The sequence below is a fragment of the Scyliorhinus canicula genome, chromosome 17, assembly GCF_902713615.1.
Source record: "Scyliorhinus canicula chromosome 17, sScyCan1.1, whole genome shotgun sequence".
Classification (NCBI taxonomy): domain Eukaryota; kingdom Metazoa; phylum Chordata; class Chondrichthyes; order Carcharhiniformes; family Scyliorhinidae; genus Scyliorhinus; species Scyliorhinus canicula.
In genome coordinates, this window is record NC_052162.1 from 19,212,087 (window position 1) to 19,239,092 (window position 27,006).

The following is a 27,006-nucleotide window of genomic DNA, read 5'->3' on the forward strand; positions in this document are numbered from 1 at the left end:
AATTATTTTATTGTTCTGAATGATGCTTTCTACTAGGGAATTGGTCCAAACAAATTATGCTAATGGGGAGATGATTCTAATTTTTGATGTTTGTGTTTAAAGATCTTGGTCAGGAATATGAAACTGCTGGCCATCAATATTCCTACATGCTTCTGAAATACCTGATCAGAAACCTAAAATACTCTTGCATAGTTTCAACGCCTCTTTAATCATAACAGGAAATGGTTTTCTGCACTGAGATAAATTATTGAATCAAAATAAACCCTTTAGTTGACAGTTGTATTCGATGCCCTTGATGCATAATACCATTAATGCAGGAGGGTTAACAGTCATAATGACATTACCGTAGATTTACAGAACAATGATTTGTAGATGAATTTTGAAGCTTACTTGCCTTCCCTATATACTGCAACAACATTTATTTTGTTCCAAAATGTTATTCGATTTCAGAACTGTTCTTTGATTTAAATTTTTTTTCCTGATCCTATTTTCCAATGGTTGGAATTCAAATGTTGGAAAAACCATTGTTGCAATTGGACAATAATAATATTTGTATTTTGATATTTGAAACGCTTGGTGGGGGAGGGGGCGCTTCCTATGGGTCAGCAAGTTTATTCAGTGAATACATAACCAATCCAAACCAGGAAGGAGCCAGGCTTGATTTCCTGTGTTGATCTTGCTGCAGGACGGATGCTACACATTTGGTTGAATATCCCCAAGCTTAAAGAGGTGAGAATTGGGCAGATGTTCCAGCTTCTGATCTCTATCTGCGGGGGCACACGAGGGGAGGTTTTTATTTTTATTCTGGTGACCTATGGTAGGTTGGGCTGCAGATGCCAGCAAGTCTTACTCGCAAATACTGGCCCCTTGAATAAGGTTTCAGGGGGCGGTTAGCACTCAATGAATCATATCCTAAAAAGGCATTCATGTCTTCAGGAGAAACTTGGCAAAAGAATATGCACAAGCAAGTCAATGGCGTGGTGCAGTTTTTTTTTAGCTCTTTTCTTCTCAGACCTAAGTTTTCATACAACTGCAAGCTTTGCAGCTTAAGGTTAGTCAGTGCATTTCAAAGTAATTTATTGTGCCAGAAACACAGACAGGTTGAGAGAAGTGATGAGGACTATATAATGCAACTCTTGACTCTCTTCAAAATGCTAGGATGATGGTTTTCTCTACCAGTGCTAGTGTATATGTGGAATGAATATGAGGCAAATTCAGTCCGGTACCTGGTGGTATTAGTCCACTGTACAAACTTACCGACGTGTGGATCAACAAGATGAAAACTTAATTGTATAGGAAAGGGCACTCTCGGGCTGAAGGTAGGCTTAAGCACATTGAAACAACATGGAAAGAACCTGCCTCTGTGGCTGTCTGTGCAAACCAGTCTCTCCGTGCTTTACGCCAACACAAGAAATCGAAATATGTCCCATTTCTCTCACTGATAATCCTCACATAGATACATGCCAAACAAAAAAATGTTTTAGCTCTGAGTGAATTGAATAATGTTGGTAACAAATGGCACCTACAAAAGAAAAATGATATTTTTAAACTGAAATCTGGCTTTAAATATTATTTATATGTCCTATTGGAATGCTCAAAGACAAAAGAATATTTTCATAGTGAACCCAGCAGGCGACTGTAAATTAAAATAGAATTAAAATGTATTTTTGTAAACCAAAAGACTGTTCATTAAACAAATACTGCTCCGCAGAGGAAATGGACTTCAGATTTCATTAGTATAGATCTGTAGGAATCCTGTATCAATCTCATATAAGCAATTATCGGTTATGTTGCTATATATATTTTGGAAACGTGCTTCAATGCTGATTTTCCAGAGTCTACCAATCCAGTTACAGCTCACCAGTGGCTTTTTGCTACTGCTGGTTCAAATTCATCCATTTTTAATTGCAAGTACGGCTGTGGTGGTTTGTAGGTTGTTTGCTGTTGGTTGCACTTTGAAAGCCTTAAAAGTGACTGCATATGTAATTGGAAGACCGTACAGAAAGGTAGACAGGAAATTAAACTTTCTCAGGCATTTATTTTCAGTTTTATTGCCAAATTTTGGGAAGAATAACATCTTGAGATTTATTTCCTGATGTTTCCTGATATTTTTATAACTTCTTAAAAATGTACCTTTCTATCTCCCTGAGAAATGTAAAGTGGGTTCAGTAGGACTAGCATGGGAATGCTCTAATGTCATAGGGTCTGATTTATAGATTATATTATCCTTGGCTTCACCCCTCCCTATCTCTCTAATCTCCACAGCCCTACATCCCTCAGTTATCGGCTCTCCTCTATTTCTGACCTCCTGTGCAGCTCTTATTTTAACTGCTCCACTGCTGATGATCATGCCTTCAGTTGCTGAGACCCCAAACACGCGAATATCTTCCCAACACCTTTTGCCTCTACCTTGCTTTCCTTCTTGAAGACATTCTTTACAACCTATCTCTTTGACCAAGCTTTTAGTCTTTAGACCTCATTCTCCTTATGAGGCTTGCTGTCATACTTTGTTTAAAACGCTCCTGTGAAGCACCTTGGGATGTTTCATTACATTAACGGTGCTCTGTAAGTAGATGTTGTTATTGTGCAGTGACATCAGTTGGATTTCTGTGTGTATAGAGAAATAGAAACATAGAAAATAGGAGCACGAGGAGGCCATTTGGCCCTTCGAGCCTGCACCATCATTCATTATGATCGTGGCTGATCATCCAACTCCGTAATCTGTTCCCGCTTTCCATGCATATACTTTGATCCCCTTCGCCCCAAGAGCTATATCTAACGTCGTCTTGGAAACATACAGGCCGTGATTTTACCGGCATGCTGCGCCCGAAAAGCAGCTCGGTGCAGCGTGGCCGATAGAAGCTGGATGACCCCGCTCCCGGGATCTACCCGGCTCGCAACGCCTCACGAGATCTAACTGATCTCGTGAGCTGTGGCAAGCCATAAAATCTGTATGAAGATGGCACCACCAAAGCAGTCGCTTTTTAATACTGGGGCATTCTAAAACAAGTGATCATAATCTTAGAATAAGAGGTAGCAAATTTATAACAGATTTGAGGAGAAACTACTTCTCCCAAAGGGTTGTGAATCTGTGGAATTTACTACGCAGAGTGCAGTGGATGCTGGGACAGTGAGTAAATTTAAGGAGGTGTTAGACAGATGTTTAATTGGTAATGGGTTGAAGGGTTATGGAGAACGGGCAGGACGGTGGAGTTGAGGCCAGGATGGGATCAGCCATGATCACATTGAGGGTGTTAGGCTCAGGAGGTTAAATTGCCTACTCCCGTTCTTAGGCCATGCTCTGGCTGATTTCACAATCCAGCTCTTGGCCTGTAACATTGTAGGTAGCAGATGAGGAACATATCTGCCATGATAGAATGGCGGAGCAGACTCGATGGGCCGAATGGTCTAGTTCTGCTCTGATGTGTTAGGAACTTATGAATGCTACACAGTGCATTGTAAATATACCACACAATATACATTAAATATATTTCAACTAGAAAGTAAAGCCCACCCTGGGTTGCGCTCCAACATTCTATGGCCTTGGATGATAAGGCATTGCTCTGGGCTTGTGTTTTTCCTGATCATGGCTGTGCCACTGGGGTAAAGCCATAATTACAGATTTACCATGGAGGATCATCTCAAAATGGCTTTTGCATGTAAATAATTCCCTGCTAAAAAACAGCCTCGGCTGAAGGTTTGGTGTAGTTTGCACAGCACAAAAACCAGATAAAGATTAAAATGTAACATTTGTTGCTCAAGTAAATATGCCCGTTACAACCTCCAAAACAAGAAAAGTATTAAATAGTCTACACACTTTTCAAACATCTAGCAGAATGTGCCTTAATTACTGACTGAATTTCTGCTTATACAGGTGATGATGACAAAGAGGACAAAGGACATGGGTAAATTCAGCTCCGTTACTGTGTCCACCATTGACGAGGAAGAGGAGGAGATTGAAGCTGTGAGTTTCACCATCCAACAAAACCTTTCTTTCGATTGAAATGCTCAAGTATTTACCTCTGTGTTCCTTGTTGGTTTCATTTAACACTGAAATTATATTTATTATTGACAAATATTAATGTGTAAGTATATAATCTTCAAAACATTTCCTGAATTGTAATATTAATGGTTAATATTCATTAACATCTATTCTTGCTTTGTATTTTTCTTCATATCGCTATTCAAATTTGGCCAAGAGTAGCATGATGGCCTCATACACCTTTTCAAAATGGCATGGATTGGATCAGACAAGTGCAATTAACACTCCTATTATTTTTGATGTATATTTTATATTAGGTATTTCAATTTTTATTTTACAATAAATGCAACAAAGTAACAAAAAAGAACAGTACAAACCAGGTACAGAATAGAACACGACTTCTAGCAAACATAGTATCAAGCAAGGCAGGATAAATTCAGAACAATATACATAAGATACGGTGCCTATTGTTTATATTACGGATCAATTCAGCAACAAATTGAATGGGAGAAAGGAAGAAAAGTTCAGAACACATGCCTTTATGTATTGCGATATCAAGACTTAACAAAATAAGATTAAATAGCTCATGGAAGGTCCAACAGGAGTAAGTCAGCCAAGGTGGAGCCTATGAAATTAAGATGGGGGCCCCATACTTTACACAATGCATCAAACTTAGAGCAGATCACAGGGGTCAGGAATTTCATAAGGATGCATTCCATAATTAGCCTGTGCCAATTTTGGATTGAAGAATATTTGTCACCAATCCAGGAGCGTTGAATATTTTTACAAGCTGCAATGGACAGGATATTGTACAGCCTTTTTTAGTTAGAATCAGTAATTCTCCTTAATAAGACAATTTTGCGTCTTGACTCCTCAATTTTCCCGGTGGAAAAATCCTGAATTCTGTGGAGCTTAAACAATTAATTAATAAGTCCTATGACACTTTAAATTCTAGAACCAGCGTTAGAAGACCCAGAATCAGGAACAAAGTATTAGACTCTAAGGCTCTATCAAAAATCCTCTACAGCTCTCTGACTTCACCAGACTAATAGGATTGAATCTTAACATGGGTCCATAAACAATGCAGATAATCACCCTCGACTACCAGGCACTTTAGGCACATCGAGGATCTAGCGGGATCAAACTGGTGTTTAAGACTAGGTGTTCAATACAGACTTTGAATCGGGTCTCCTTCAATTTATTAAAAAAACAAATTTTACCGGGACAGTTCCATATATTATCCTATGTTTCCACATCAATATTAATTGCCAAATCCTTTTCCCAAGACTTCAAGGCACCCAACATGCTAACGCTGGTTCTAGAATTTAAAGTGTCCTAGAACTTGGTAATTAAATGTTTAGGCTCCACAGAATTTGGGATTTTTCCACCAGGGAAATTGAGGAGTCAAGATGCAAAATTGCCTTATTAAGGATATTCTCTTAAATTATAAATACTTTAAAAAGGCGTTTCTCGGAATATCAAATTTTTGACATAGCTGTTTAAAGGATTACAAATCTCCCAGCCTACAAATGTCTCCGTCTCTCCAAGTGTTGAATTCGTGGTCAATTAGATTGGTTGGAAAGCCTGAGTTGCCCTGGATAGAAGAGAGAATGGAAGTCAGTTTGGATCTCCCTTCTAGTTGACGGCCCAATCTCCACACTCTAAAAGTATTAATAATAATTTATTATCACACTGAGCAGAACTTGCTGTAAAGTCACCATAAAACAACAACACTTGCGGAGGATAAACTGACTGGTCTGCTTCAATATCGTGCCAAGTAAATGAAGGGGCCTTCCTAACCCAGTCACTCATGAACCTTAATTGAGAGGCAGTATTTGGGACATCCAACCCATCTTTAGCCCCCAGGAACTGGAGCTTAAATTGAAGGCAAGGCTTCTTTTTCTTCCAGATAAATGAACTAATCACCATTGATTTCCTTAAAAACTTGCACAGGCAGCATATGCAGAGGATACACCAATCTAGGCAACACAGTGCAATCCTTCCCAGCCAAGAAACGGTAGGGCTGACCAACAAGCCAAGTCCACCTTATAAACGCGATCAGCCAAGGACAATTGGCCCAGTAAAGGAAGGGGTAATTGAAACACCCAGACATTTAAATCTCAAGGGGGACCATCTAAAGGGGATGTTAGCAAGAGGAGCTGGCTTATCATTCAGCTCACCCACCGACAATCTCCAATTTCGTAGAATTGATCTTGTAACCAGAGAAGGCGCCAATTTATCCACTACACCAATAATGTCAGGAACTGAGATTCCTGGGTTTCAAACAAACAGCAGCATGCCATCCACATAAAGTGTCATCTTGTGATCTTGTGCTGCAGCCCCCAGCCCCCCAAACACTCCAGCCCAGATTTTAGGGAATATTTTCTAATGGTCTCTGCCAGTTGCTCAATAGCCAATGCAAATAGCAATGAGGATAAAGGACATCCTTGTCTAGCCCCTCTCTGGAGCCCAAAGTTCTTTGACCTCAAACCATTCATGACACAGCTGCCACAGGTCCATGTTACCGCACCATGAATCAACTTGATATAATCTGTTCCCAGCCCTAATCTCTGCAACATATATACCAAATGAGTGTCTTAAAGGATGAACGAAAAGTAGAGGATTTAGGCAATACAAGGTTTGACCATCTGTGCCAGAGTGATTTAAATCAGGTATGCTCAGGATGCTAGGGTTAGAGGAGCACAGATATCTTGAGTCTAGTGAGCTGGAGGAGATTATGGACGTAGGCCTTCAAGGGAAATGAAAGCAAGAAACAGGATCTGCAGATAAGAGTGAGACCCTCGGGAGCCATCCCAGGTCTCCTCTCCATTCCTGTGACTGCTGCAACCTCAAAAATCAAAGTGTTCATTAACCCTTGTAACCCATGTCATGGTCTCTTTGATTAGAAATCCTTCCTTTGATTGGAATGACTTGCCATCCTGGTTGTTGTTCCTGATTGATTGGGGAACCTGGAGGTGGATGCCAATGTCCTGGCCCAGGCAAGGAGCCATAGCAAACTCGCCAATTAGGAAAGTGGATTCCTGACCCTTCAAATGGCCTGCCATTTCGGCAAAGTAAGTGCAGAAGATATTGCCCAAAGTTTGACTCCGAGCCACTTGAGGAAACTCTAGTGCAGATGATGAGAAGCTTAATTCAGAGATAGGTTTTAAGGAGTGTCTTAAAGGAAGGTGGAGAGGACTTTGAAGAGAATTCTAGGTTAGGTCCTTGGCAACCAAAGGCACAGCCAGCAGTGGTGGAGCAGTTTAAATTGGGGCTGCTCACGAGGCTACAATTAGAGGAGTGCAGATATCTGTGGGCTATAGGGCTGGATGGAGGAATTGTGTGGATTTGAAAGCCAGGGTGAGAATTTTTAAAATAAAGCATTGCTTAACAACAAACACATGTAGGTCAACAAGCACAGGGGTGACCGGTAAATCAGACTTTGTACAATACCCTAGAACATGGGTAGCAGGGTTTTGGATAACCTCAAGTTTACAGAGTCGAACGTGGGAGCCCAGTGAGGAAAGCATTGGGGGTAGTGGAGTTTACAGGTTGCACTGTTGGAGGGAAGAAAAACCTCAAAGTCTGTTCTCGACCGCGTGGTGTTGGTAAAACTTTGTTTAATTCGGAAAAACTGTGTGCACACAGGAGAGACAGACCCCGCGACCACCCTGTAGCTCGCAAAAGTCAGCTCTGATCATAGTCAGAATTACATGCATATATATTTAAAGTTCTTCGGAGTCACAAGCAGGTATTGACGTCACTGAATCATTCGGAACAATACAAAGTGATCAGTGTGCATATTTTCTGGTCCCTGTAATGGGAAAACGATTAAAGAATACCATGTTTCCATGGGTTTGTGCTTAACATATTTAACTTCTAGAAGAGGTGTGAATGTGTTGGACAATGGATCCCTTCGACTTACTGGGGCCTCCTGTGTTTCCCTTTTCATATTCAAATGCTCTGTGAGATGATTAAATCATTTCCAATGTGGGTGACTTTAACCCCTTACTTGCTGATTTTCCCTTGGTACATGTTTAACCCCTTGCCTGCTGGTTTGCCCTTGACCTGTGCTATTACAATACTTTGAGACATCTTTATTATACCAATCCTGACACATATAGCAATTTCTTCCACCAACAGGCACAAATGAGGGTGTACATCGAGAGTATGCATTTAATTCACTTTAGCCCATGCATTGTATTTCATTATAGGATACTATATGGTTTAGTGAATCATTTTTATAGCTTCTTGTCACATTTTGACAGCTTGAAATTGATGCACTTGATCTGAAGTACCAGAATACCCCCAACTCCCAATCAGCCGCAGTGGTAACCTTTTCTTCTTCAGGCTGTACAATGGTGTCCAATTAGACCAAAAAGGCTGTAACTAGTCGGTTCTGGCTCTGTAAGACTGCCAGTTTGAGACGAGGTGTCCCTCGTGTCCATAAGAGCGTATCTGAAAAGTTTTTTTTTCAAGTCTCAGAATATATGACTGTGCATCTGGATGAATTTCTCCTTTATCCTCCTGCTCTATTCATCAATACCCAAGGGAAAGAGTAAACTGCTTTCAGCTCTCTGTCAAATCTGCTCTGATTGTCTGCAAGACAATACATGAGAACCGTACATGAGTATGATGCGTGTCTCTGGTAATGTTAGCAGTATGCATTACCATTCAAATCTCAGCCAGTGGAAGGAATAGTTTTGATGGAATAAATTACCTTTATTAATTTTATAGCTTGTAAATCTTCACCTGTCACGGGCTCAGAACAAGAAGCTCACAGCAAGCCAGAATGAATGTCGGAATTAGAATTGTCACTAAATGCTGTTATCTTGTATTTTGTGTATTTGACAGAGGGAGATTGCTGATTCCTACGCACAGAATGCCAAAGTGATTGAGAAGCAGCTGGAAAGGAAAGGCATGAGCAAGAAGAGACTACAGGAACTGGTAAAAGCATTAGCAATTTTAATGTCGCTCCTGTCAAATGTGAGAAATCCATTAGCCCAAGTTCGGGATCAGTTTGTTTTTTGGTGTGGTCTGAATCAGCAGAAAACCACATCATAAACTGTGAAACTTGAAAAATAATTTAAAATCTTCCTGCACTGTAATGTCATTTAAAAAAGAAAGGCCTCAAGTATTTTCTCAGCTCACAAAAGATGCCTTTACTGGTGCAAACCCACTCGTGGAGCATTGCGTTACCCAGGAAACCAGCAGTGATTTTGTTGTTGCACCAGATCTGTTTCAGCCCAAATGCCAGTGGTATTTATTAGCTCAGTCTTGACAGCTAATTCACACAAACTTTCTACCCTTTGACCTCACTGAAATCAACAAATAGCAGAAGGCTCTTGGAATTGAGGCTGAGTGCATACCCACTGAAAACTTAGTTTTTAAAAAACATTTAGTGTACCCAATTCATTTTTTCCAATTAAGGGGCAATTTAATGTGGCCAATCCACCTACCCTGCACATCTTTGGGTTGTGGGGGAGAAACCCACGCAGACACGGGGAGAATGTGCAAACTCTACACGGACAGTGACCCAGAGCCAGGATCGAACCTGGGACCTCGGTGCCATGAGGCAGCAATGCTGTGCCACCGTGCTGCCCTCTGAAAACTCAGTTAATGCTCTTGTAGGGATTCTTTCCTAGACCTTATTCTAGAGAAAAACATGTAATACAGATACACTGTATATTTGTTATTGAGGAACAAATTCATCAAAAATCAAGCTGACCACATAGAATGGTAGCACAGTTGCTTCACAGTCTAGGGTCCCAGGATCGACTCCCGTCTTGGGTCATTATCTGTGCGGAGTCTGCACGTTCTCCCTGTGTCTGCATGGGTTTCCTCCAGGTGCTCCGGTTTCCTCCCACAGTCCAAAGATATGCAGGTTAGGTGGATTGGCCATGCTATATTGCCCTTAGTGTCCAAAAAAGGCGGGGTGGAGTTCCTGGGTTACGGGGATGGGGTGGAGATGTGGGCTTGGGTGGGGTGCTCTTTCCAAGGGCAGGTGCTGACTGGATGGGCTGAATGGCCTCCTTCTGCACTGTAAATTCTATGAATCTATGATAACCTGTAGCATTCATGGCTTCCAATTATTGTACGTTCATAGTACTATTGTAATTGTAAAAATAAATCAAATTTTTAATTCTCATCTACGCTTTGAATTCATTTATAGTTAGTTTCACTTGGTGGGTTTAAGTATCTTGTAAAACTCATTGTTTTATTTTCTTTACAGGCAGAGTTGGAGGCTAAGAAAGCTAAGATGAAAGGTACCCTGATCGACAATCAGTTCAAATGAAGACTTTCATGAACTGCTGGTGAATTCATCCTCTAATCAGTGCCCAACCAATCATCTTCAAAGTGATTTTGTAATTTAATGAACCAGCTGTTAACCTGAACAAGATAATTTATACCTTCCTACAAGTAATCGGTAGGGAGTAAGGGTGGGTAAGGAGAGGAACAAATTTGAATGAATATGGGGCTATCTTGTGTTTGGATGCTTGCTGTTGTACTACAAGTGCGTTGTATAATAGACATCCTAATAAATAGTAGACAAATGTGTTTCAGCACACTGTATATTTTAATAAATTTTCACTCCCTCAAGCTGCTTTACAATTCTAACTCCTTCAAATCCTTTGTTTTCAGCTCTCCTATTGCTCATGGTCAGTCCGCTGTTCTACAACAAGCTAATTTATAGAGAAGCAGAGTTGGCCACGCTCTGTCACCCTTTCAAAGCACAGCAGAGATGACTTTATTATAGTAACTTTAGTTGACTATAGTTGACTTTATTATCCATGGGCTAGGAGAAGAGTTAAAATCACACAGTCCTATTCCTGATTGACACCCAGTGACCTCCTCTTGAAGAGTGTGTAGGCATGATGATTGTCTCTGATACTCCCTGTAGTTGAATAAGATACCAAAATGCACTGCATTGGCTCACATGTGAAGAATGGTCTGGTTGCATGCCCATCAGTACCTATTGAACTGTATTCTCACATACATTGGTAGCCTCTTACGGAGGGTGAGAACAGAAATGCTTCCTTGCATCCTATCCTATCCTTTGCCTGTATATTTTATGGATAAATCTTCGAATTCCACTAACACAATCCACCTTGAATATCTTAACCCGGTGTTTTTCAAACTTTTTTTCGAGCGACCCACGTTTACAGAATGGCCGACGATTGCGACCCACGCCACATTCACAAAAGATTCTCCATAATTACTTTTAAAAAGTCGCACTCATTGTTGCCACTTCTGTATTATTGAATGTAAATTTTTAAATTGCACTGCTGTTTCACCTTAAACGACAGTCACACCCTGACACATTGCTAAAGGGTGTAACTCAGGATTATTTGATTATTTTATTTCTTCACATCCATTGTTGGCATTTGGAAAATTGTGTGCAAGCGTTGGAAAGATTAACGAGCTCAGAATTGCACAGTTTTAACAACGTCATGTTCACGCTTTCAAAACCGAACACGACCTCGGATAGGAAATTAAACTCAACTTCAACTACAGAAAAAGGAGCCTGAACTGTTGAACGAAAAACACGGTCAGACAGAATGTCACTGGATGCCTGTCAGTACCGTTTCCCAGGTGAATATGTAACAGACTGAAAATATACTAAAATAAACAATGCTGGGCACGGCTCAGCTGACCAATATGCAAAACATGCAGAAACATTCCATTCCACATAGCTGCAACATTTTACCAGTTCCTGTATACATGTGTAGTTTAGTCACCAGCTATTGCCATCTTTGGCAAACAAGTCGAGCCCCGATAAAGGTAGGTGCAAAAGTCCTTTCTGTAGAGAAACAAATTCAGCTGATGGTGTCCATGTTGCCATGCGGCAGAGGCGGATGTTTGGGGTTGAGTACCTGGGAAGAGGGAGTGGATAGCGGAGGGGGTGTGATGAAAAATAGAAGTGTCCTTGAAGGACAAAAGCCCCGGTGTGAGAGACAATTTTGAAGTGGAAGGAGTGGACACAGGGGCTTGTATGGTTGGAGGTGGCTGAATGCCCAGCTTAATTGAGAGAATGATAAAAGACGCACAGGGTTTGTTAGTGACACGCTGAACTCAAGAAATAATCCTGACAAATCCTGACGCTGAACACAGTAGCAGGATGTGCCATCCAAAGAGAATTTTACATGTCTTTGACTGCAAACTGCCCAACTATCCTCTAGCCCAGAGAGGCAAGGATGTCCACGGCACTGGCTTCTTCATCAGCCTCGCATTGTCATACGCTAATGCAGTGAGAATTTACCAAGAGCGAAAATGGTAAACATGGTCAGGTGACATTTGGAGATCATTTTGGCGACCCATGCTACACCATCCAGTGACCCATCCACAGGTCGCGACCTGGATTTTGAAAATCACTGACCTAACCATGTTGCAACATCCATTCATTTTGTAATTTTAAAGTCTTCCAGGTCCACCCTAAGTTAATGTTCCTCCAAAGTGAGTAATATGGACTCTAATCTGCCCTTGTAACATTAAGAGCCACGTCATCATGTGCAAGGAAACATTTAGATCTGCTAATTTTCCCCACTACAAAAAAAAATGCTTTAATTAGTTTTTGAAAATAGAAAGTTGCAGACATTTGCTTGGCAATATTTGGTGCATTTTTATGTGAACACTTGCCTAAAGAACTTCACTGAACACAAAGCAATTGATGAAAATGTGACCACATTGTACAATGGCCAACTCCAACATTGAGGCTTCAAAAGAATCTATCCTTTGAGAAGATAAAATCAAAAATGCTAGATTGCTGAATTAAAAATATGATAATCAGCACCAGAAAGAAATGTATTTCCCAGAGGGATCCTTCACCAGAGCCTTCACTATATTTCCATGTGAAGCTTTCAGTTTCTCCATCAGATGCTTTGTGTTTCCATTTTCTTTTTGGTTTAGCTTGAAATATAACAGTTCAAATGTTTTCCCCTCTCTTAATTTATATCCGTAGGATTGTGTGAAAAATAAGATATATTTATACTTGAAAGTCAAATAAATTGTTTAAACGCAATGGGAGGATTGAAAAAGGAGGGTAGAAAGTGACATTCACACAAACTGCTTTTATTGAGGGATAGAAAAACATTTTGAGATGCTGGCTGGGAGCTGCATTGTTAGTCTGTCTAATGAGGCACTGTAAATCATATAGAGCTCTCCAATGATGCCAGTTTTCAGTCAGTTCACTTGTATTTTTAAAAAAAAAACATTTATCTCCAGTGTTTTCTATTCTCAAGTGGAACATTCTAACCATTTCACAATAAATCACTTTAAATGAGTTTGATTTATTTTTGTCATGGCTATTGTTTTTGTAAGAAAGAAACACAAGAGCACAAGAAATAGGAGCAGCAGTAGACCGTACTGCCTGTTGATCCTTCTCCTCTATTTAATAAGATTATGGCTGATTTTGGGCTTCAACTCCATCTGTCTATCCATTCCCCAAATCCCTTAAGAAACAAAAAGTCAGTTTACAGTATCATAGAATTTACAGTACAGAAGGAGGCTATTCGCCCCATCAAGTCTGCACCGGCCCTTGGAAAGAGCACCCATGCCTCCACCCTCTGTTACCCAGTAACCCCACCTAACCTTTTTAGGACACTTCGGGTAGTTTATCATGGCCAATCCACCTAACCTGCACATCTTTGGACTGGGTGAAAACCGGAGCACGCGGAGGAAACCCACGCAGACACGGGGAGAAAGTGCTGACTCCACACAGACAGTGACCCAAGCTGGGAACCGAACCTGGGACCCTGGAGCTGTGAAGCAACTGTGCTAACCACTGTGCTACCCCCAACATCCACAACCCCCTGGGTGAAGTAGTTTCTCCTCATTTGGCCCCTTATCCTGAGTCTCTGCCCCCCTGTTTCAGATTCCTTGACCAGCAGAAACAATGACTTGTAACGTTCTGGCTCCAAGTGTCATGTGGGGGTACCCCAAAGATTCAGTGGGGAATACTTCTCTGAAGTTCCCAGGTAAGGGTTTACACGGCACTTGTCCAGAAGCGCTAACCTCCCCAGGACAATTATGCTGCACTGGGAACAATCCAACAAAGCAATGTTAGTGGAACATATGAAAACAGCAAAGATAGCCATTGGGAAAGGTTGGGAATCATTTGGCCCCAATAGCCCCGATTAGTCTTTATAGCTGTATCAAGTTTTATTGTTCGGATTTACTAGCAAAAGCTTTCTTTTGGCAGCTTAGTTGATTTCAAAAGTTATGTTTGAAAATAATGCCATCTTCCTCCTCCATAGTTACTATAACATTTCCCATTTCATACTTTATTCTCCTTTCCTGTGATTGCTGACTAGTTGATTGGACTTCCACAGATTTCAACCACACCATAGTTTCTAACATGTGGTCATGTTTCCGATAAGGCAATCTAATTTACCATAGGGTTATCACAGCCACGTTTCTAATTCTACTTCCAATTGAATCATCCTGGAAGATCTGATGGTTTCTCAATCGTACTTTGTGGTGGATAATGGTTGCTCTTTGTCCAGCATCGTTTGAATTATGTTAAGATGCACAGCGGCACTCACCAAACCTCGTTTGACAGCACCTTCCAAATCCATGACTTCTACCACCTCGAAGAATCAGGGCAGCAGATACATGGGAACACCATCACGTGAAAGTTAGCCTCGAAGCAGACACAGTCCTGACTTGAGCTATATTGTTCCTTCACTGTCACTGGATCAAAATCCTGGAACTCCCTCCGTAACAGCACTGTGTGGGTCTACCTATAGCACATGGGCAGCAGCGGTTCAAGAAGGCAGCTTCTCACAACTTCAGCGCAGTTAGGGATGGGCAACAAATGGCGACCTTGCCAGTGATGTGCACATCCCATGAATTAATATTTCAAAAATCTATTAATTTTATCACCATAAACCTTTATGAAGTATGAAGTTAATCCGCTGGTTTATTTCAGAAATATCCCATTGATTTCCAGTGTTTATTTCTCTAGTCAAAAGAAATTGAAGGAGTAGAAATGTAACCTTCTGAGAACTCCTTTTTTTGGATGGAGAAAACAACCTATATTTAGCTGGTGATAAATATTCAGAGCAAAATGTCAAACTGGGAAGGGGGCAAATAAGTGATATAGACAGGACAGGCTGCATAGCCCCCTGAGCTTTAACCTGCGTTAGCTTTAATAACCTTTATTAATATCACAAGTAGGCTTACATTAACAGTGCAATGACGTTCCTGTGAAAATCCCATATTCATTGGTATCAAATGATCGTAAGGAGCCGTTGCTGTGTTCTCTTTCTGTTGGTTCCAAGCTGGTTTTGCAAAGGATCTGAATGCTGGGAATGACACTTGTCAATTTCAAAGAGCTATTGCTGGCATGGATGTAATGGGGAAAATTGCCTCCTCCTTTCCCAAAATGACCCGGACTCTAATGGCAACATACAAAATGCAGCCAGAAGCGAGTTCCCTCTACCCTCAGTAATGTATCTGGCCTCCCTCATCCTAGCACTCACTGCAAAAATATAACAATTTTGCATTTCTCCAACCAGTCATGCATGGCATTTAAAAAATAAATTTAGTGTACTCAATCATTTTTTCCAATGAAGGGGCAATTTAGCATGGCCAATCCACCTAGCCTGCACATCTTTGGGTGTGGGGGCGAAACCCACGCAAGCACAGGGAGAATGTGCACGGACAGTGACCCAGAGCCCGGATCGAACCTGGGACCTTGGCGCCGTGAGGCTGCAGGGCTAACCCACTGCACCACTGTGCTGCCCTATGGCATTCTTTTAAGTACACTGCAGCTATTTTGCTTTGAACCCATGGCCACTTGAAGCTGAATCACCTAAGATTATTTTATAAAGGACCTTTACAACCTTACAAAAAGGGCTAGGCTTTCAATCATACATGACTGGGCTAGGTTTGAAGCATGGTTCCATAGATCAAAGTCTAGCGTCTAGTCTAGTATTCCACCCATTCTCTCAATTGGCTGAATTTAATCCTGCGGAGAATGGTTTGATTGAATTAAATATATTGCCTTTTGTTTTCCGCCCAGGCAGGCTCTGTGGCAATTACGAAAAATGAGCTATTGTGGGTTGTGAACAGTTGGGTTAAAGAGAGGACAAATAAGTCACCTATTGAAACAATACCTTCAACTAGCCACTTCGCAACTCCCACAAAGGTGCGCATAAAGATAAATTTTCCGTTGAATGAGGTAATGAGTGTAATCAACTGAAACTCTTGGAAACTGAGCTTGAAAGGAAATTGTAAGCTTCAAAAAAAAGTATTCTTCCAAAATTTAGTTCTCAGTGCTTTCATTTTTAGCCTTACGTTTTCAAAGACAGAAAACGGTTCAAATAGATGTTCGTTCATGGAGAGGTTATTGACGCCTTGATGTTGTACTGCTAACTGGTCCCAAATAACAGAGAAGCTTTAAAAGGGCAGCTGTTTTTCAATTGGTGATGGCACTAAAGTAATATGTTTTTGAACTAGATCTAGAAGGAATTTTTGGCATTTTGTTCTTACTTTTTAAGGGAATATTTTGTGCATGATTCCCTGCATTTTAGCTCCCCCCCCCCCCCCCCCCCCCCCCCCCCCCATTTGACATGTTACAGACAAGAGAGTAAAATGTAAGTGTCTGTATTTAAGGTTGTAACATACTTTACACTTTAAACATTAATCATTCAGTATAATATAGCTTACCTGTATTAATTAGATGAAATACTCAAAGTTATAGTTTGCAGTATGACTCATTCCCAGATATCTATTTGATTTAATTCCATGCCTGTTTTGGATAGAATATGTATTTTTTTCTCTATTCCTAAATATCTCCTCTAATCTATGCAGCAAACATGAATGATGTAAAACAGGCTGCCTGTGGACTTGCTAATGACAAAATTTTTGGATGAATAATGAGTAGAAAGCTAATTAATTGTCTTCAGAGAGACTTGGACTAATTATGTACAGATTATGGGTTGGTCAGAACCCGTAGTGCCAGACACCACCAAGACTGACAGGAATAGAAAAGGAAAAAATCAAGATAGCTGGTGAAAGTGTGTTTTAAAGTCTGTAGCTTAAAGGAAGGAGCAAAGGGATTCTGATACTCTTGATGTTGAATACATTTTTATATTTATTCATTCACGGAATGTGGGTGCTGACAGAATTTAGTGCCCATCCATAATTGCCCCATGAGAAGGTGGTGGTGACCTGCCTTTTTGAAACGCTCCAGTCCCTGAGCTGTAGATACAGTTTTGCAAAAGCTTCTTGAGGCAGCACCCGGGCAAATGCTGCCTTGGTGTCACGGACAGTCACTGTCACCTCAACTCTCGAATTTAGCTCTTTTGTCCATGTTTGAACCAAGGCTGCAATGAGGTCAGGTGCTGAGTGGCCCTGGCGGAACCCAAACTGTGCGTCAATGAGCAGGTTATTGTTGGGTAAGTGCCGCTTGATAGCTTTGTTGATGCACCCTTCCCTGACTTTGCTGAAAATCAAGAGGAGACTGATGGTGTGATAATTGGCCAGTTTGGATTTGTCCTGCTGTTCCTGTGTAGGACACACCTGGACAATTTTCCACATTGCTGGGTCGATGCCAGTGTTGTAATTGTCCCGGAATAGCTTGGCTAGGGGCGCAGGTAGTTCTGGAGCACAGGACTTCAGCACTATTGCTGGAATGTTGTCAGGGCCCATAGACTTTGCATAGGGCCCATAGCTGGAGCCACAGTAGCACAGTCGTTAGCACTGTTGCTTCACAGTGCCAGGGACACAGATTTGAATCCCGGCTTGGGTCACTGTCTGTGCGGAGTCTGCCCATTCGCCCTGTGTCTGCGCTGTGTTATTGAAAATATGGAAAGATGTGTCATTTGAAACACGGAAGTCTGGCAATATCTGGTGTGAGAGAAACATCAGAGGATACAGGGAAATATCCCATGAAGGGTTAATAGCAGCTGCAAAGAGCAGGATTATAAAATGCAGATTCTTCCTCTCAAGCAGGCTTAGCAAACACACAGGATTCTTGTATGAAGCTAAAAACAATGGCTCACACTTTCACTGAAAGTAACTATCTTAGTAAGCATCTGGAAAAGCATGGATGAGGGTTTCAGTTGCATTAGGTGACGAATGTTTAAAACAGGCAGGTCTTTCAAGTTATAATCAAGTGGATTTTAGCATACAGCTAAAAGCAATGTTTCACACCTTCATTGAAATTAACTATCTTAGTAAACAGCTGGAAAGGAAAGGATGAGGTTCAGTTGAATTTTCTGACAATTCTAAGTGTGAAGTTCTGCCGATATCAGGTAAATTAAAGAAAATTGGAAACAACCTGTCTATGAGAAACATAATTTAGAGCCAAAATCAAAGTCAAAGTTATGAGCTGGGGACACAATTGGAAAATAAAACTATAGAAATGACAGGAATTAAAAGTAACACCTCTTGAAACCAAAGCATTTTTGAATATCACAAAGGAACTTTGAACATCACAAAGGACAATGTAATTAGATCTGAGGGTTGAGGCCATGCCCAAAATGAATACTTAGTTGTATTAGAATGTTTAGATCAAAGATACTTTTTACAATCAAAGCAAAATAATAGTTATTTTACAATAAGATCATAAAAACATAATAACTGTTAGAAAGAGAATATAAACCCAGAGACCAGAGCAGAACCAGAACCAGAACTCAGAGAGAAGGAATAAGAGAAGCAAGCATATTCAGCTTAGTCAGCTCGGTCATGGGAAAGATAAGACATAACAGCCGAGCTAAAACAGCTAATACATCTAAGGAAGGCTAGAATTTAAACAGGAGGCAGAGTCATCTCAGAGATAGCCAGCTCTCATCGCTCAGTACATGGGATCAACAAGACATAGCAACCGAGCCAACCAGCGAATACATCTAAAGAAGAACAGACTTTAAAGAAGATTGATTGTCAAGTTGGGCCTGAAGGTCCCTTCAACCAACCAGAAGGATCCAGAAGCAAGATCTTTTTACTTTTCTGTAAAGTCAGTGGTTGTATCTTTTTAAAAGAAAAAAAAAATAATAATAAAATAACTTAAAAGTTTTAACCTGAAACAGTGGTTATTAGCCTGATTTACTTACTTAGCAACGCAGGACCCAGGATATCAATGCTACTGAGGGTTAAGTAGGTAAAATTCTTCGGTGAAGGTATGGGTTATACCGGGGGATAACTTGAAAATATAGGTTGACCTGAATAGCACCCACCGAAGCCTGCATCGGAGTCAGGGAGTGAGAATCCCTGTTCACCATTTAGAATGTCGGCCCTTTTTGGTATAGGTTGAATTCTAAGAATAGTGGTGAGTTTTCAACAACAGCGGGTTTCCTCCCACAAGTCCCGAAAGACGTGCTGTTAGGCGAATTGGACATTCTGAATTCTCCATCCGTGTACCCAGACAGGCACTGGAGTGTGGCGACTAGGGGATTTTCACAGTGTCTGTATTGCAGTGTTAATGTAAACCTACTTGTGACACTAATAAAGATTATTATTATTATTATAGTATCCAGTGCCTTCAGCCATTTCTTGATATCATGTGGAGTGAATCAAATTGGCTGAAGACTGACATCTGTACTGCTGGGGACCTCTTAAGGAGACAGAAATGGATCAGCCACTCAACATTTCTGGCTGAATAATGTTGCGAATGCTTTCGTCTTATCTTTTGCACTGATGTGCTTGGCCCCGCTAACAGTGAGGATGGGGTATTTGTGGAGCCTCCTCCCCCGGTGAGTTGTTTAATTGTTCATCACTATTCACTGCTGGATGTGGCAGGACTGCAGAGCTTTGATCTGATCCATTGGTTGTGCAAACACTTAGCTCTGTCACACCAATGTTGCAGGAATTTTGTAGGAATTCCTGAGGGCCAAATATCTTCAGCTGCCTCATCAATGACATTCCCTCCATCATAAAGTCAGAAGTAGGAATGTTCATTGATGATTGCACAACATTCAGCACTATTCGCAACTCCTCAGATACTGAATCAGTCCATGTCCAAATTCAGCAAGACTTGGACAATATCCAGGCTTGGGCTGAAAATTGGCAAGTAACATTCATGCTACACAAGTGCCAGGCAATTACCATCTCCAACAGGAGAGAAAATAACCATAGCCCCTTGACGTTAAATGGCAATACCAATGCTGAATCCCCACTAATTGTTAAAGTGTCTAAGATGATAGGTAGACAATCATCTGTATATAATATTAGCAGATCAGCATCATCTGTATGTGTATTATAAGTTATATGTTTTACTGTTGTAGTTCTAGCATCCAACCAGCAGGTGGTGTGAGTATGCAGGCATGTGACCCGGACGCATATATGTTCCAGGACAAGGTGTTAGTAAAGAGTTGATAGCAGTCACACATTAGAGTAGCTTTGTAGTACCTTAGTGTATGTTAGTAGTGTTAGACCATTATTTCCAACTGTATTAACATCATAGTAACCTTTTAGAGTAGTGTTTGTAATAAATAGCTTTGTTGTAAAATAAAGTCTAATGTTCTTTGTTAACACTACCACATCAAGATTCAACATCAACATAATCAAAGAACATTACAGTGGCATTTATATATTTACCTATTGTATAAAAACTAGAAAATTCTGCTATCTGATTACATCAACCCTGATGTAAATAGCCCACAGTGGAGGCAAGTAGAGTGAATTACTGGTAACCATTTATTGAGGTTGTCGTATCCTGAAAGACTGATCGTCACCAAGTAGGTTAACAAATAAACTGTTTATTATGGACAATAACTATTGTAGGGTTTTTCAAACATAGGGTGGGTTGCAGGTGGGTGGCAGGAGGGTTGCGGAGCAATTGGTCATGGTGTTTCCAATTGCGGGAGAAATGTCCAACAGCTTTTAAGTTGAGAATGCTTTTTTAATGCAAATGATGGAGCCTTCCCGCCAGAAGCAGCAGCAGAGAACTGTTCACATGCCCGGCACATTCACAGGCATCAAGCACCCTGCTTTGGGCATGAAATTATGGAGCAGAGATCCCTCCATTTTGTAACTGCCAGCAAACAAACAACAGGACTAAGTGAAGAATTCAAGATGTATCATTTTGTAATCAAGAAGAGAGGACCATTATAATAAGGAAGAGGGGTCAGAGACACAAACAGGCTAAATGCCACAACTGAATCTGCTGGAGAGATCTACAGAGGAGAGTCCATGTCAGGACAAAGCGGTGTTGGTGTGAGTTGTATCCAGAACTACAGGGCCTTTGGTGAATAGCCAAAAAAGAAAAAACTGAAATCAGGAACAAAGCAGTATAAACATGATTTCTTGAGGTGTGGCCTTATTAATTGTGCCAATGCAAATCAGAATGTAAAGCCCATGTGTGTTATATGCATGGAGGTACTGGTAAATTTAAGTTTAAAACGCTCAAGACTTCAAAGATATGGCATGGCAAGTTCGAGGACAAATCTTTTGACTTTTTTTAAAGGATGCAGTGAGAACTTAGATCATCAGCTGAAGTCCTTAGCAGAAATGTAACGTTGAACAACAAAGCAAGTGAGATCGTGAGGATCAAGCAGACTCACCTGTCGCATTAAAGATAAGCAATAATGGTGGGTCATGAAGGTGGGGCGCGTAGATCGGTCGGCGTGGGGTGTGAAGGTCGGCCAGCATAGGGCGCGAAGGATGGCCGGTGGGGGTGCGAAGGTTGGCCGGCGTGGGTCATGACTGTCGGCCAGTGTGGGGTGCGAAGGTCAACCGGCGTGGGTCGCGAAGGTCGGCCGGCACGGGTCGCAAAGGTCAGCTGGGGTTGGTTGCGAAGATCGGCTGGCATGTGGTGCGAAGGTTGGCCAGTTGGTAAAAGTGGGTCGTGGAGGAAAAAAGTTTGAAAACACTGAACTATTATACAGAGAGTGAGATAAAGGCTACCGTGCTCCACCATTCTAAACTCCGAACTAGCTGTATAGCCCATGCCCAGTCCAAGTTGCTTGCACTAAGGCCCAATTGGTCGTATGGGTCACATTTCACACTTGAGAACTCACCCTTTTGAAGGACCACATCCCTCCTCCTTTTAAGTCCCTGATTAACACATCACAACACTGAAACTATTTACAATATTTAACAAATCGATCTCAGCACAGTTCCTCATAAGGTGAGCCGGCCAGGGAACTTCCTTTTACTTTGGGAGCATCATAATTCACTAGTCGCCACTTCAGCAGTGGAGGTAACTTTGGTTTGACCCTCACTGGGTTGACTCTCGACTTGCGAAGATACATCCGTACAGTTAATTTCCTCAGTTCCCCCTGAAACATTACTGGGCTCTTCCTTGGGGCAGCCTGTTGCAGCATTTCTTTCATCTGCAGCAATATCACTGAGAGGCGTACAAGGGACAGGCTACCCCACTGGTTCTGTGTGTGATTCTCTCCTTCTCAAATGGTCCAATTGTATCTTTACCCTTTTACCTTGGACACTATTTCATAGGACACTGGACCTGTCCTGGCTACGACCATTCCAGGCATCCAATTGGGACCAGCACCAATTTTTTTACAGATAGGTATGATGTTTATGCTGTTTATTCTGTTTTACCTCCACCCTTCCCGCCAAATCTGGAAATATCCAAACGTATTCTAATGCCTCTGCCCATTAGCAACTCAACAAATGTAACACCTGTGGTGACATGAAGTGCTGTTACAGGCGAGAGCAGGAAACAGGCCAGTTTGGTTTGTAGAGAGGCTGATGACTGTTTCTTTGTGGCGACTTTGAATGTTTGGACAACTCTCTCGGCCCGTCCACTTGAAGAAGGGTAGTAGGGAGCGGTGCGAATATGTTGATCTGCATGAAATGTTCATCACTAGTTAAAGCAGTCCCATTATCTGAGACCAGCACATCGGGCAACCCTTGGGTGGATGTCTGTCGCACCGTATCTGCCATTGCTGACGAGACCATGGACTTCATCTCGTGTATGTCTAACCACTTGGAGTATGCATCTATGATGAGCAAGAACATGGAACCCATGAATGGGCCTGCAAAATCACCTCTTTCTGATGCTCTCCATTACCACCTCTGGTGCTTGTTGAGTAGTATGTGTAGGGTCGCCAACATTGTAGAAGGCTTTGGGCTGCCCACCTGCCGGTCCTCTTCCCTTCAGGTGCCCGGAGACTCTGTGATCCTCCATGGCATGGAGAGGCAGCTGGAGTGAGATCCAGAGGCCCCTCCATTCTCTGGTGCTGACACTCCTGGATTCCCAGTGCCTGCACCATGCAGTTGAAGCCCTGTACTATGGAGCTCATGACCTCAGCCATGGAGGTCATTAGCAGAATAATGGACATCTCTCTCCATAGAGTGCATGTCCTGTGCCAAGGTCTCACTGTGGATCCCACACTTGCAGTGTCGGCTTCGTTGCGTAGGAGTGACTGCATTATTTCCTCAGACAGTAGGTGATGGGACTCTTCTAGTCCGAGGAGAGAAACTGTCATCCCTTCTTGATGTTTGCAATTCTGTCTTTATAGCTCCAGCCGCTTTGGGACGACCATACCCAGGGTACATCATTGGGCTGGGGCATAGCAGAGTCCTAGGCTCTGGCATCCCTCTGAGCGCCGGATCTCTGTGTTTCTTCATCTGTCTGCTGTGGATCTGCTGAGGTCACCTCCTCGATGCTTGTCTCCGGGATGTTTCCCTCGGAGCTGCTCAGTCTCCAGAGGGCATGAGGATAATTTGGGCTGGTCGACTGCTCGACCTGGGACAAGGGCTAGGGGGTAGTCATTTTGACAAGCCATAGTGTTCACAGTGACAAGACGGTTACGGAACAAGGGGGACGGTACGTTATGGTCAGCGATGTCCTAGAGAGGGCTACCAGTAGCCCTGGTATGCACCCAACCGGGATTACACAGAATTTATAAAAAAGATCATGGCGGAAATCTCCGGCATAGATACGCACTGACTGATCACTGGGGGGGTTAGAACTTTACCTGTGTACAGGACCCACTGACGGACAGATCAAAGGAGGGAAACAATAGGCATGGCTAGAAAACTGGGAGCATTCATGGAGCATTAGTACATTGGTGGGCTGAAATGACACACCCATTGCCATTGTTAACTAGTTTAACTTTGTATACACAATAAGAAGAACAACTTAAATCCTACAACACTACAGTCAGAGAAGACAAACCTGCTTCCTCGCATGTGAAAGGGTCAAAATTTACTTACAGTTCATATCTGAACTCAAAACATTGAACACAGACACCGTTTTGTTTTGAGAAGTCTCTTCTATAATGTTGTAGTTTGTGCACAAGGCAGAGAAACAAACCTCAAGAAAATGCCAGTTATTTTAATATTAGCCAAACTCAGAAGTGTACCCTCTCCAGCAATGTAAACTTTCACTTTTATGTGGCAGCAGTTCTAGTGTTTTATGGCATTTCAATCATGAGATAGATAAAAAATCTGTGATTCATACGGAGTTCTTGTACTCAATGCCACAAGGTTTCTCTAGAACGTTAGCAACAATATATAATTATAATCTTTATTAGCATTACAAGTAGGCTCACATTAACACTGCAATGAAGTTACTGTGAAAAGCCCCTAGTCGCCACATTCCGGCGCCTGTTCGGATACATAAAGGGAGAATTCAGAATGACCAAATTACCGATCAGCATGTTTTTCGGGACTTGTGGGGGGAAACCCACACAGACAGGGGGAGAACGTGCAGACTCCGCACAGACAGTGACCCAAGCCGGGAATCGAACCCGGGACACTGGTGCTGTGAAGCAACAGTGCTAACCACCGTGCTTCCATGTTCAGTTCTGTGTATAATGTAATTGTATATCATGAGCCTTTTCCACGCACAGTAGGAGTAATGCAGAATTTCCTCATTAATGGTGCACTTAGATCGAATTATTCATGTACTGAGAGCCCATGCTAAAACTTGGAGACAGTAAACATGCAGTGACAGCATGATCCTTACAGCATAGATCCGAGACAGGCAATTAATTTACTCACTCATGAAATGCAATGATTTGTTTCAAAAATATAAATGAGCCGGCTAATGATGCGTGTCTAACCTAGATACAGGCAGAGGGCCAGTGGCATAGATAGTGCGACGAGCAACGCACATGTGTCTTGGTCAGGTTTTAAGCATTATACACACAGGTTAGGGCTGAAGGTGCTTTGGATACAGACAGTTCAAATGATATAAGGTAGCTGGTATGTGCATTGGAGGGTGTGCTATGTATGGACAGTGTAGTGGAGGGATAATGGTGTGATTGGTCCAGGCATGAGCACTAGTAATGGGCAGCTATTGATGTATTTGAGCTGAGAGTGGGCAGTGTAGAAAAGGGTTAGTGTTTTGTCTAAGCTGAATAGGGATAGCAATGGATTAGTGCTTTATTTGAGTTGGGTATGAGCAGTATAGAGGAGGGTTAGTGCTGTGCCTGAGCTGGATATGCATGTGTCATGGGCCAGGGTTTAAAATCTCCAAAGTATTATGGAGTTCATCTGACCTATAACTTTTTATGTTGAATTTGGCTAGGATTGTTGTATTCAACAGTCTTCCTAGACATTTTAATCAGAATAAGCTTTATTCTAAGAATTTAGTTAACATTTATATAAACACACAGCAAGAATTTTTATCAATTACAAACATAAAGGTACCCTACAGCTACAGTAATCTATGTATAGCACTTAATGAATTCCCCCTTAACTGTTCTAATTCAAAAACAAAATTCCATAAACCAAAAACCCCTTTTCAAGGGCATGGCCCAGCACTCTGCATTCTCATTTGAATAAGACTGGCTTTCCCTGAGATTCTGACCCTGTCTCACCAGCAGATGTCAATCCTCCCGGAAAGCAGAGTATATCTAAAGCTACCACCAAGGTGATTTTTTTTACTGGAACAGATATTTAAAATGAAAATAGAAAGACAGGAACAAAACACTTCTTTCTCCCTGAGTCCACAGCAATCAAATCTGAAAGCAAAAGTAAAACAGCTCACAAAGCCATAGCCCAGCTCCACCCACGCAATGACATCACTAAAGCCATGTGATCAGACAAAAACCTTTCTTGAAGCACACTGCCATGACACATGGCAATGGATAAATGCTGTATTTGAGTTGGGTATGGGCAGGATAGAGGAGGGTTAGTGCTGTGCCTGAGCTGGGTACAGGAGAGGGTGTCTTGTCTCAAGGCTCAGCATATGCCTAATTAAAAAGGGTTAATGATATGGGGAGGCAATACATGACAAGGAACAGCTTTGGGGAAAATGATAAGCTCAGAACAAGAAAGAGGTGGGATAGGCTCAGAGTGAAAAATAAAGCAAAGAAATGAAAATCGCTTATTGTCACAAGTAGGCTTCAAATGAAGTTACTCTGAAAAGCCCCTAGTCTCCACATTCCGGCGCCTGTTCGGGGAGGCTGGTACGGGGATTGAACCCGCGCTGCTGGCCTGCCTTGGTCTGCTTTCAAAGCCAGCGATTTATCCCTGTGCTAAACGAGCCCCAGGGTTACTTTAGAAAGGTAAGAAAGAGGAAAAATGAACTCAGAAGAATAAGAAATAAAAGGAAGAAAGGACTGAGCCCAGGGAGACTGATAAAAAAGGTAAAAGCACGTGGGATCCAGGGTAATGTGACAAGTTGGATCCAAAATTGGCTCAGCGATAGGAGACAGAAGATGGTGGTAGAAGGCTGCTTGTGTGATTGGAGGCCGGTGTCCAGTGGCGCACCACATGAATCAGTACTGGGTCCCATATTGTTTGTGACATATATAAATAATATAGAAGAAAATGTGTAAGGGGGTATGGTGATAATAGTAAGTTTGCAGATGACACGAAGATTGGCCGGTGGCTGACAGTTAAGAAGAGGGATCTTGGGGTGCTTGTCCACAGATCTCTTGAAGGCAGCAGGATAGGTCAATAGGGTAGGTTTTAAGGCATACGGGACACTTGCCTTTATCAGTTGCGGCATTGATTATAAGAGCAGAGAGGTTACATTGGAGCTGTACAGGAGTTTGGTTAGGCCATAGCTGGAGTACTGTGTTCCGTTCTGGACATCGCATTATATAGGGAGGATGTGATTGCACCAGAGAGGATGCAGAAGAACTTCACCAGTATGTTTAACT

At 41.9% G+C, this 27,006-nt stretch overlaps 1 protein-coding gene across 1 annotated transcript in view; it reads left to right on the plus strand.

The window, feature by feature from the left end:
- Window positions 1-10,582, plus strand: part of steep1 (STING1 ER exit protein 1) — a 36,417-nt gene extending 25,835 nt beyond the window's left edge. Inside the window, exons 5-7 of the mRNA XM_038775034.1 lie at window positions 3,875-3,964; window positions 8,837-8,929; window positions 10,215-10,582. Coding sequence (XP_038630962.1) covers window positions 3,875-3,964; window positions 8,837-8,929; window positions 10,215-10,277 — 246 coding nt within the window. The 3' untranslated portion in view covers window positions 10,278-10,582. The remainder of the gene's footprint in view (window positions 1-3,874; window positions 3,965-8,836; window positions 8,930-10,214) is intronic.
- Window positions 10,583-27,006: the final 16,424 nt, after the last annotated feature.